Below are 11,952 nucleotides of genomic sequence, written 5' to 3'. Positions count from 1 at the left end.
GATGTTCATGTTGCTGCGGTCTGCAGTCTGGACGTTAGATGTGGCTGAAAATTACACACTGTAGCTTTAAAATCTATTTTGATTTGCCTGTCAAAGTTAGACCTGATTGGAAAGGTAAACAATTTGTTTCCTCTAATGTGTAGAAACAGGTACCGTAGTTTCCCAGCAGGTATATTGTCACCATAAGGGAACAGAAGCAACGTGGCAGTTTTAGCATACTCCCTTTATCCTCTGCCGCATGTCTTTGAGAGAACTTCTACCTTTTAAACGAAACAGGAAAAGATAAAGAACGTCTTTCGTCATCTCTTCTTTCCCTTGAGGGCTGTCTGCCCCTGCTGTCATCCGGTAGCTTGGGCAAAGAAATTCAGGGCAGGATGAAATGTGAGAAAGGAAGGGAAAAAGACAATGCTGAAATAGGTGAAAGTAGAGGAAACATGTGGAGATATGTTGTAAATGCAAAAACAAAACAAAATAAAAAAAGATTAAGGAATAAAATGAGTAAAAGATGAACATCCTGTTCCATGAATGAGCATCGGGAAGCCTGTTGGGTTGTAAGATGGGATGAGCGACAAGCGTGCTCTTTGTTTCCCCCCTCCCACTCTCATTTCCTCCCTTTTCATCTGACCCAGTGCCCCTATATAACCTCTGACACAGACCCTGTCTCAGTCAAAGCTGTGTCAGCAGGACAGAAAGCTGAAGGTATCCTACCATTTGTTAGAGTAAGTTACCAATAATTGAGCAAACACCTGCTTAGAAAGATTTCAGCAGTTAGTGTTGCATCTGACAGACGTTTTCGGACCCGAAGCCTTTCTGGAGTGATAATCTGCCACCAGTAGAAGATGCTGAAGCAATCAGCCATCATCTTACTGCTCCTGCCGCTGGTATTCAGTGCAGGTAAGAACTGTCAGCATCACTGACTGTGAAGTTAGTCCAACTTGATCTGTTGTGTTACTGAGTTTTACGGCATAAGAGACATTTAAAAGACCAATTATGTGAGTGATGGTTCGTACATGTAAGCAGTTAATAATTCAGGAAACAGACAATTTGTCATTATTGAACAATGGCAAAATATAAAGCAGTCAGATGATTTGTGGATTAACAGAGTAGTGTAATTGATTAAGCTTGTCTGACAGTCGGTTAATGAGGATCTCAGCTGTGTTGAGTTATTCTGAAAGAAAAGACAAAAACAAAACTCTTCTCTTGTTCAGGTAAAAGCATAACTGTGGAAATCATTTCCAGTAAGCAAGACTTCAAGGTTGGGGAGCAAATCCTGTTGGTGTGTAAAGGTAAGCAACATTTTAGTTGATGTCCGTCCGTCCGCCCGCCCATCCATCCATCCATCCATCCATCCATCCATCCATCCATCCATCCATCCATCCATCCATCCATCCATCCATCCATCCATCCATCCNTCCATCCATCCATCCATCCATCCATCCATCCATCCATCCATCCATCCATCCATCCATCCATCCATCCATCCATCCATCCATCCATCCTAACATTGTCATTTGTCTCCTTCAGCCACCAAAGACGGAGACATGACATGGTATAAAGATGGAGAAGAAATCGACGATGATGAAATTATCTCAAAAGTAGACTACTCTACCTCCAAACTGATCATTAAGAAAGCCAGCCTATCAGATGCAGGAACCTATACCTGTAAATATGAGTCTGATGAAGGAGACCATCGCAATGAAGAAACAGTTCTGTATGTTTACGGTACGTGGCTACACATACATGCTCAAAATGAACAAAATCAATGAGCCTTCTGTAAAAACACGTTTGGGGACATTTTCTTCTCTTTTAGTTATTTCAGACTCACAATATTTCCCTGCCTCTGTTCTTGTTAGATGGTCCATATTTCCATGGAACCACCACCTACCATGAGTTTCTGGAGGGAGCAGACGGGGTGGTGCCGTGTCTGGTGACTGGCCAGCCAGCAGTGGAAGTTCACTGGATTAAAGACAAGGAACTGATCCCTTCTATATGTAAGATCTAAAAAACATCACCTAGAGAAGTTTTAACAGCAAAAATAGCAGGGATTTTATTGTTTTATTGATGCACAACTTAAAAAAATATATAAACTATAGAAATCCTTGTATTTCTTAGATCAAAAACTGTTTGCTTCCATCATTGTATCATGGCCAATAAACCAGTTCAGGGAAGCTATCTGGATTATCAGACATGTGTTTGTTAATTAGGGGTCCCAACCCCTCAGAGGCCAAAATATTTCCGCCAATTTCTTTAGCGATAAAACTCAGACTGCAGCCTAAACCAGATAAAAATAAAGACTTTCATTGCAACAGAATAGGTTTATGGAAAAAACTAAAAAATACTACCTCGCACCAGCAGGTGATCTTTTCTCAAAGTTTTAAATTACTTATATGCATCATATAAGCTAGACCACATACTAGCTTATACTGAACATAGGTACTGTATAAGTTTCTAACTATAAGTACCATAATTGTTGAATATCACCAATAGGACCTGATTAGCTCCAATTTTGGAAATCTAGTTCTTATATTAACCTAAACATGGTATATTCTGGTTATCTGGCCTGAAGTTTGTCTTTCGGCTAAGTTCAGAAGGCACCTTTTAAATCTTAGGACTTCAATGGAGAATCAAAACAAAAAAGTCACCTACTTTGTCCCTCTCTCCTTAGCTGGAAGGCGCATCCACAAGAAGTCGGATAACACGCTCCACATTGAGAAAGTGAAAAGGGATGATGCTGGGACTTACATATGTCAGGCCCAGATCAAAGGGAGACTCATTGTCCAAGAGCTTCCTGTCTCTGTTGTTGTTAATGGTTAGTCACTAATTTACTTACAGACATTTATGGTAACCAGGTCCCTGAAAGATCATGAAAGCAATTAATTGATATTTGGTTTTTACCTAATTTCTGCATATGTTTTTTTTCCATATGTGTAATACTGCAGCTCCTCCCACTGTGCACATCAGAGAGGAGGTGAAAAAAGTGATTGCGGGGCCTGAAACCAATGTGTCGTTGTTATGTTTGGTTGGTGGTCAGCCAAAACCCAACATCACTTGGACAATGTAAGCCACTATTTTAAAAAAGAACATGCAAACAACATCTTAAAAGTCACATCTCTTGATTGCACGGATTTTTTTAAGGCACATCTTGCTAATAAATATACCTATACCTATTTGTATTCCCTCACTAACATGAAACCATATTAAGAAACAGATTTTCATTTGCATATTAACCATTACCTGGTGTGTAGAAGTTTGCTTAAAAATCATCCAATGTTTTACCATTTTAGTACTGTATATAAAAACTTGAAACTTCAAACAACACGCCTTGAATGTTTTAAGTTTGTTGAGCTATTTCATAAAGAGAACACAAAAAATGGAACAAATTCAATAAGCTGGTCATGTATTTACTGATTGTAATAATTTATTTATTTACATAATCAACTTTTATTCCCATTTTTTTGGCCTGCATCTGGCTTTTACAGCAAAAGGCACTTAAGTAATACTGCCCCTATAGAAAATTCCTTTCTTAATTTTTTAAGGTCTTTTTTTTTCATGTTTTAATTTTCCAGAATGTAAATTTTGTGTACATTCAAAATAATATTCAGAAAATTGCTCCAGTGAAGAGCTCTTCAAAGTCTCCCACGGCAGCTGGGATCCAGCTGGGAGTGTCTGTTGAAACTCTCTAAGATATCTAAAACATCCTTGTACATGGGGCATAGCAGTCCATTACTATTTTTCCCAAAATGGGAATTAAAAAAAAGGGCCATTTAAAGTAGGAAAGCATTAAGTTTTCTCCACAAAAGGACAGGGTATTAAACTGTTCTATTTTTACTCATAAGGCCAAACGATTTTGATCCTTCCCGTCACATTTTCAACTCGGATCGGAGCCAGCTCACCATCCAGTCTGTGGTCAGGGCCGATTATGGGGAGTACGCCTGCACAGCCAAGAACAAGATCGCTGAGAGCAGTGCTACCTTTTTCCTGCATGTCTTTGGTTAGTTAATTTTTTTCTATGCTGTTGATTTGCGTCTTTTATCAGGATAGATTATCATAGTGACATTATGATGCGTTTTTTTCTGATTAGAACCTCCAGAGGTGTTCATCTCAGAAGATCAACACAGTGTGAATGTGGGTGAGCGTGTATCTGTGTCCTGTAATGTGACTGGCCACCCTCAGCCTGAACTACACTGGATCAACAAGCAAAATGGACAAAGACTGGTAATGCTACTTAAACTGCTACTTGTTACACATAAATCAGCTCTTAAATGTGTAAAGGATAATTTTAAAATGCTGGCTTTCTGTAAATTAACCAAGATAATCCACACATTTAATGGCAAACAATTTGTAAAATAATTCATCATGGCCTTACTTTTTAGCTGCTTGATCACCTGAAACTTTAACCAGATGTTAACACTTTTCAGACTTTTCATTACCTGTCATTTAAAATCTGTGTTTACTTTTTTATGAATGGTGTGTTCCTCTCTGTCAGGATTCGACTGGCCGTATCCATGTGGTGGATGGGACGCTGGAGATTGAGGAAGTGGTGCCCTCTGATGGGGGACGGTACTCCTGCATGGCTGTCAGTAGTTTTGGAAATGCATCAAGAGATGTTGCAATTCATAGTAAGACCTCTTCTGCTTTGAGGCCAATTTCTTTCTCAATCGTCAAAATCTATCTAATTGACATTATTGTTCCTATTCTGCCACTTGTTCCGCAGCCCAACCCGGTCCACCACATTACTTGACGGTCGGCCCAGGTCCAACCTCTGTGTTATTTACACTCAAAACCTTCCCCATCAATGGAGGAACACCAATTAAAAGTTTTGTTCTGCAGTGGAGGAAAAATGAGATGGAAAAGTGGGAAGAGACAAAAGTTTCAGCTTCAGGTAAAAAATTTGCTTTTTTTTAAGGTTTTGTGGTTCTAATATAGGTTTTTGACATCTCATTCCAGTCATCTAGCTGACCCTGTCTTTGTATTGTGTTTTTATAGATAATTTAACTATCACCAACCTAAAGCCTTACACCAAGTACACAGTTCGTATGGCTGCCGTGAATGAAGTGGGACAGGGGCTGTTCTCAATGGAAAGCCTGGTTCGCACCCAGGGCAAACGTAAGTATTACCATAAAATCTAGAAAACTATAATACAACCTATACAGCCAACAACTTCAATATGTTTTATTAGAACTTTTTGAGATTGGGAATCAAAATAAATATCCTCTTTACTCTTTACATCCTAAATACAAGCCATTGCCTTTGGAAATCAACTTATCAGAGTGAATAGACAAATGTCAGTTCTTGAAGATTTTTTCAGGCCCATTATTTCAAAGGGAAAAGAGAATTGCAGAAATGCTTTTGTTTGTTCTGAATCCGAGCAAACAAGGCACACATTAGGGAAAGTGGAAGTATCTGTTGGTTGGACATGTTCGTCAAAACACTCCACATATCTGACATCTATGGGGAAGTTCCAGGAACTCTTCCTGGACATACCATTCCTGCAGTTAAACATGGCAGAGGAGGCATTATGCTGTGGGGACCCTTTGTCCTCAATAGTGACAGGGGGGCTGGTTTGAGTTAAAGGAAGGATTCATGAAGCGAAATATAATATTGGGAAATCCTAGATGAAATCCTGTTATAGACTAGAAAAGTATTGAGACTGAACATTTAGAGAGAAAATCCACAAGATTTACAGCTAAAACTAGAGCAAAAGCTGATATGAATTGCTTGATATAGGGGAAGTGAGAGCTAAGTGCTTAGAGCAGTACGCTTGAGCTCTGAGAAGGTTGCAAATACCTGGGCTCCCTGGGTCAATAAAGATCAATTCAATTAAAATCCCAAGAACATAATATGAAAGGTTTAAGAGAGACTAATTATTCAAGGCCTTGTACACAATGCCCATTAGCTGGTTATGAAGTGTTAAAACCTTTAGAAAAATATTAAGAAACTGCCTACCTTAAAGACTTTCATATTCATTTTAATCTGCCATCTCTATTTATACATGTTCACTCTTCATTTAATCATCATTCTAACATTTTCCTGTTATCATCCCTTGCTGTCTGCTGACTCATGTCCTCACCTCTTCTGCTGTCATCCCTTTACAGAAGGTAAAGTTCTCAAACTCTTTAACAAAACTGAAAAGATAAAAGAAGTCCCTCTAAATCCTACTGATTTGAGTTGGTTGTTATATAATGCATTTAAAGTTATTTAAATCATTTCTGTCCTTTTAGGTGAACCAGACAGTCCAGCTTTACCCATTGATCAGGCAGAGGTCAAGGGAAACTCCTTCTCTGTGCCTATTGAGCAAACTGATAATGGTGGATCCCCTCTGCTGCACTTTAACATCCAATACAAACAGGTGAGATTTGATGTGAGCTCACCTGGGCGTTCCTCTGTTACTTTAAATCTTCACAGCTATTAATCAGCTTTTTGTTCTCTTTTTATCCAGGATACAGAAGAGAGTGCATGGAAAAAAATGCAGCTACCCTCTGATGCAAAATCTGTCCAACTGAAAGACCTGGCCTTTGGTTCGGACTATTACCTGGAAGTCTCAGCTGTTAATTCTAATGGCTCCTCCATCCCTGCAGTGTTCAACTTCACGACTGCTGATGAGCCTGGTGTGTTGCATTTCTGAATACAAATAAAAGAAACAGTTTCTGTAGGTGTGAAGTAACTCCAATGGAATACATGATGTTTTGCTTTTCCCTTGCAGTAAGCAAAATGACCAAAGGCACAGTGGTTGGCATTGTTATTTTGATCTTCCTGGTGGTGTACCTGGCTGTAGATGCCACCTGCTGCTACAAAAACCGCTGCGGCCTGCTCATGGCCATTGGAGGGAAGCTGTCCTCGTGGAAAGATCCAGCCCTCAAAAAGGTTGAGGAAGGAGATGTGATAGCTAATGGGTAAGCTGTTGTTTGGAAAACACCTACATACTGTGGCGATTTTCTTTCGTCAAACATCTTAAGTTACATATGTCTGCATGTTCTTCCTGCAGAGCCGTAACCCTAAAGGGTATGTCCATGAAAAGAGGCAGTATGACGCAAGCAGTGATTCAGACAATCAGCAAAGAGGCGGGGAAGCTCACGGAGGTCACCTGCGACAAAGCCCCTCTCACCAAAAACGAGTATGTTCATCTTTGCAAAAACGTTCAAAAGTTGCTCAAACACCTTACAAATTTATTCACACTATGTAGCAGGTTTTAATTCTAATCTGAGTTAAGATGAAAAAATTTAAAAGAGTTTTAGACCTTTTTCACTGAACAGCAGGTTCAGAAGTCAAAGGCTACGTTCACACTGCAGGCCTTGATGCTCAATTCCCATTTTTTTGTGAAATCCGATTTTCTGTTGCCAGGCCATTTACTTTGTCAGGTATTAATAGCGTTAAGGTCGGATGAATGCGACCTGGCCGTTCAGACACAGGTCGCATTTGAAAAGATCAGATTCGTATCGGATTCAGGACCACATAGCCAAGTGGCCTGGGTCGCATGGGAAAAAAATGGGATTTGTGTTGTTCAGACTGCCATGAAAAGATCAGATCCAGGTCGCATATGGGTAAAAAAAAATCAGATTTGAGTTACTTCAGGCTGCAGTGTGAACGTAGCCAGAGTAAATGTGAACTGTTTAGCAGCTTTATTTGTCTTTTTAATTAATTCCAAAAACCTATGTTTTTTTCTTTTCCTTACAGGAAATTACATCCCACAACTGATCCCTGAGGTCTTATAAAGTGAAGGAAGAAGATTGAAAACTACAGACAATATGTTGCACAGAAAGCTAGAGAAGAAGACAGTGGATCCCAGCTGCTGTGGGAGAAATCAAACACTCTAGAATGGATGGATTAGGACTGATAAAGATTAATTGATCCTGCCCTCTATGCTGTTAGTGCATAGCAGATGTTAGCCTTGCTGCTAGCTTAAATTTATACGCGTTTGTTCTCCAACAGGCAAATAATGATGTCTGTGTTTTACAGGGTAAATGTTTTGTTTTCTTTAATCTTTACAACAGCTTTCGTGGAAGAAAAGATTGAAATTGAAGTGGCACAACGAATGTTTAGCTGGTGCTTCTCGTAGTTTCACAGACAGAATAATCTTTTTGCGTTGCTAACATCTTTATTGCTAACATTGTGCTAACAGCAGGAAACGTTACAATAGATCTGATTTCTTTCTGAGTGTATACTAATGAAAACTAATGTAAAATATGTCCTGTTTATATTTATTATTTTCTAACGTTACCTTTATAAAAGTTATTTGTTTTAAGAGGGTTTGAATACATTCAAAACCATGTTTAGCTTTATTGCTTGCTCTTTCTTTAAGCATGTTTCTGTGAAGACATTTTGGAAAGTCAGCATCGGCCAGATTAGAAACATTTAATTAAAAGCTACTTACATAAATTTAATATCACAGCTACAAAATATTTTAGATTAATGCTACAATTATAAGCAACAATAGGTCATAGAATTAAGCTAACGTAAAGCAATACGGTGTAACTTTTAGCCACTTTTAGAACATTAGACCCCTGGAAGTACTCAAATGTCGCAAAATTAAACAGTCTGCCCCTGTCCTACAACAGAAAACCAAAAATATGTGATATATCATTTTGATATAGTGACTGCCAATCTGTTTTTTTGCCTTTTAACAACTTTTAGTTCAGTTAGCGCTAGTATTTAAATGGAGACTGCAGTAAAGCTGCACTTTAGGTCATATGAATTATTTCTCAAGTCGTATGCTTGGGGTCCTTTTTTTTGGAAGAATGACTTGCATGGACATACTGTAATAAGCTTTAATAAGTGCTATATATTGACATAAAATTCATTTATAACATAAATCAAGTTAAGCTAATACTTGGGTCAAAAGCTGAGCGCTGCTGCTTTAAAGTCTTTTGTGTGAAAAAGTCCTGTCTTTTATTGTTTTTACCACTGTACATTGTGTATACATCTCTTATGTATTTGATAAATTGCCTTATTTCTTTTGGGCTCACCATATGAATGTTTTGTTTTTGCATTTTTAATAAAATCAAATCAGAAATGAACAATATTGTATTTAATTTTTCTCCTACTTTTTTTGTGACAAAAATCAATCTTTTATCTCTACAAGTAAGAAATATAATAAACCACGTTTTCCTGCTGTTAAAATGGTGCTGAAAGCTTCATCCTGCGGGGAAAGTTTTCTTAAACTGGGACTGGAATGCTGCTCAGACTTGGCAGACGGAGCTAAATTAACGGGAATCTTAAGTGTTTCCTTAACTGTCTGCAAATTTGTCATGGGGTTGGATGTGTTGAGGGGGGGGGGGGGTTTGCTAGCATCGAGTCTGTGCGTTTATTGCTGCTTAAAATGTGTCAGTAGTAGCAAAATGTTGATTTCCAGAAAATAATTCTTATGATAACTCTTTTCCAAATTTCCCTTTCTAGCTAACTCACTTATTTATAACGGTAAGAGATGACACCCAAAATTTCGTCCTCTTCTTTTCCTGTGGCATGAGAAGAAAACCCTTTTTTTGATCAACTTTTGATATGTAAGCAAACAGTAAAAGGAGTGTTAACAGAAACTAGGTGTAAATCAAGATTTTTCAAGGGGTTTTTTGTTTGTTTTTTAAAGGTTTGTACTGTAGGTAAGCTGTTTAGACCAGCACCTACTCTGGTATCTGAAAACCGTTGTCACATATAATGAAGCACCATTTAAATTGAACTTATTCTCTTACTTTCTTTTATTGTCCTAATACTGTTGACATGTTTTTATCAGAATTTGTGATTTGATTCTACATTTTATTTTAATGCAAACAGACCCTGTAGAGTCAGATTAGAGAATCTATATCACATTATTCTACAGACAGTTTTACTTATCATCAGGACCCCCAAGGTTAAATAGCTGGGGAAAAAAATTCTGATTTCTTTTATAAAGCAAATACCTTTTCCCTTTATCTCTACTTTCTTACTGGGTATGATTGAGGCTCAAACAAATATAAAGTAACTTCATTTTCTTTTTGGTCAGTATTAAAATCAAGTTTTTAAAAAGGCGACTTACCAAAAGGAATAAAATGCATGTCGGTGACCTTTGTGCTCAACCTCTTAGCCAGGGTGGATGGTCCCATCTGGTTATATGGTGCATTTGGCAAAATTGTGCTGTTTTGGTTTTATTTTTATTTTCCAAAAGGTTTTTTTTTTTCTTGCAAAGATTATTTAAATCTAGTCCAGCAGTTCACATTGACTAATCGTGTGCTCAGCTTTTCTCCTATTGTGAGTTATTTTGTTACAGCACTAATAGTATCACTGCTCTATTTTGTGTCCTTATAATTCTAGAAAAGCCTTTGCATTTTTATTTTTATACACCATATACATGTTAATATTTTTTATTGTTCGTTTTTAATTTATGTTTCTATATAATTTGATTAAAATTACTCTTTAAAGTTCTTTGAGATGACTGTCAAAGTTTTTGTTATACACTGAATTGAATCTTGGGAGAAAACCTTTAAAAAGCTGCAAAAGATTGGCCCAGTCAAAGTCCAGACATAAATCAATCTCTAAATGTGTAAAGCAGCTTTAAAAACGCAGCAGCTATAATTGCAACAAAAAGTGTAATTCTTATTGAGATTTTTTTTTTTTAAGATTTTTATTTTCCTTCTTTTCAGACAAGTGAGCACAGCTTAGTTTAAACTAAGACACCAACGTTTCTGGTTGTAACTTTGAAATCTCTGCAATTCAGCACCTGGTATAATGTGCTGCTTGGAAACAAATGAAACAAATGAAATTCAACATATAGTGAAAAGTGTTAAGGAATACACATACCTGGCTAGATTATAACAGCAACAATAGTTTTACAATTGTCACTTTTTTAAATAAATTAAAAACACTCTCAAACACACCGAGCTTATGTTCGTCTTTTGAAGCAAAACCCCAGAATTTCCTGAGGAAATAACTGATGCTTAACTTTTTTGTCCTAAAACTAAACTTTGTCCATGTTTACAAACTTGAGTAAACAGCGAATTAAGTTTTTTTCTTCATGTTTGGAATCTTTGAAACAGATAAAATCTTTTCCATAAATAATTACCAAACACTGAGCGGATGCGGATGAGAACAAGTCTTGTGGCCTACTTTTCAACATGAGAAAACATCTAGCAGGAAAAAAAAAAAAAAAGTAAAGATCAAGTTCCAGATGTGCAGTATAGGAATGAAAAAATGCTTGGTTTATTCTTAGTATCAGGTTAAGGCATTACCAACCCCAGCATTTGGATAGCTAAATCCTGTATATCAGACAATTGACAAAAATGCAATTATAAGTCACTGATATTTTCTTAGATATGCAAATATCCCTTTATTATTTGGAAACCTCAAATATCTTTTCACCAAAGCATCAGACATGAGGTCTTTCTAGGACTTACAATTATAACTTGGCACTTTTCATGCAGAAGTTTCTTTGATTTCTTTTTAAATAGAATTTAAAACTCATTCAGTTTTAATTTGTGTTACAATTTTCAAAGTAGAGATACTTTTAATAAACTGATATTAAAATAAGTATTCAATAATCACCAATATATCTATGAAGATTGCATTAACATTAAATGTCATAGTGAATTGGTAACAGTTGATTTAGACCAGACATGCAAGGTAATTAAAACATTTTTTTTATTACATCAGTTTTCAATATTAAAAGATTAACTATTTTTTTTTAAACATTTTTACAAACCTAAAACTCTAACCTCAAATATATATATATTTGAGGTTAGGTTATATATTTGGTTAGGTTATATATTTATATATATGAAATAGTTTTAAACTTGTATGCTTTAATTTTATTCAACATTTTTTTTGTCTATTGCAAACAAAAACGTTTTATCCCCAAAACATCCAGAAGGGGGCGACATACAGCACATTATCAGAAGGGAGATTTTAAAGCTGTCCTCCAGTATTATATATATATATATATATATATATATATATATATATATATATATATATATATATATATATATA

General features: G+C 36.6%; 1 protein-coding gene across 2 annotated transcripts; it reads left to right on the top strand.

The window, feature by feature from the left end:
* Positions 1-682: 682 nt before the first annotated feature.
* LOC107086744 (neural cell adhesion molecule 1-like) lies at positions 683-8,988 on the top strand. Of its 2 annotated transcripts, XM_015377879.1 has the most exons (17): positions 683-894; positions 1,209-1,286; positions 1,525-1,722; positions 1,854-1,991; positions 2,666-2,809; positions 2,940-3,057; positions 3,837-3,991; positions 4,082-4,215; positions 4,487-4,619; positions 4,715-4,882; positions 4,987-5,106; positions 5,774-5,776; positions 6,222-6,349; positions 6,440-6,608; positions 6,704-6,893; positions 6,986-7,114; positions 7,675-8,988. In XM_015377879.1, the coding sequence occupies exons 1-17, from the start codon at positions 840-842 to the stop codon at positions 7,700-7,702; spliced, it is 2,088 nt and encodes a 695-aa protein (XP_015233365.1). In that variant the 5' UTR covers positions 683-839; the 3' UTR covers positions 7,703-8,988. The 2 variants fall into 2 exon arrangements, with proteins under 2 accessions (XP_015233365.1, XP_015233366.1); XM_015377880.1 differs by lacking the exon at positions 5,774-5,776.
* The last annotated feature ends 2,964 nt before the right edge of the window (positions 8,989-11,952 follow it).

This window comes from Cyprinodon variegatus, unplaced genomic scaffold, assembly GCF_000732505.1.
Source record: "Cyprinodon variegatus isolate N-32 unplaced genomic scaffold, C_variegatus-1.0 Scaffold161, whole genome shotgun sequence".
NCBI lineage: Eukaryota > Metazoa > Chordata > Actinopteri > Cyprinodontiformes > Cyprinodontidae > Cyprinodon > Cyprinodon variegatus.
The sequence above is the reverse complement of the archived record's forward strand: the minus strand, read 5'-3'. Positions and strand labels throughout refer to the sequence as shown.

Excerpts from the sequence above, each read along its gene's own strand:
- LOC107086744 (XM_015377879.1), top strand. The coding sequence starts at position 840 with ATGCTGAAGCAATCAGCCATCATCTTACTGCTCCTGCCGCTGGTATTC. Across the intron at positions 1,287-1,524 it reads AATCCTGTTGGTGTGTAAAG|CCACCAAAGACGGAGACATG; the intron begins GTAAGCAACATT and ends TGTCTCCTTCAG. Across the intron at positions 1,723-1,853 it reads AACAGTTCTGTATGTTTACG|ATGGTCCATATTTCCATGGA; the intron begins GTACGTGGCTAC and ends TGTTCTTGTTAG.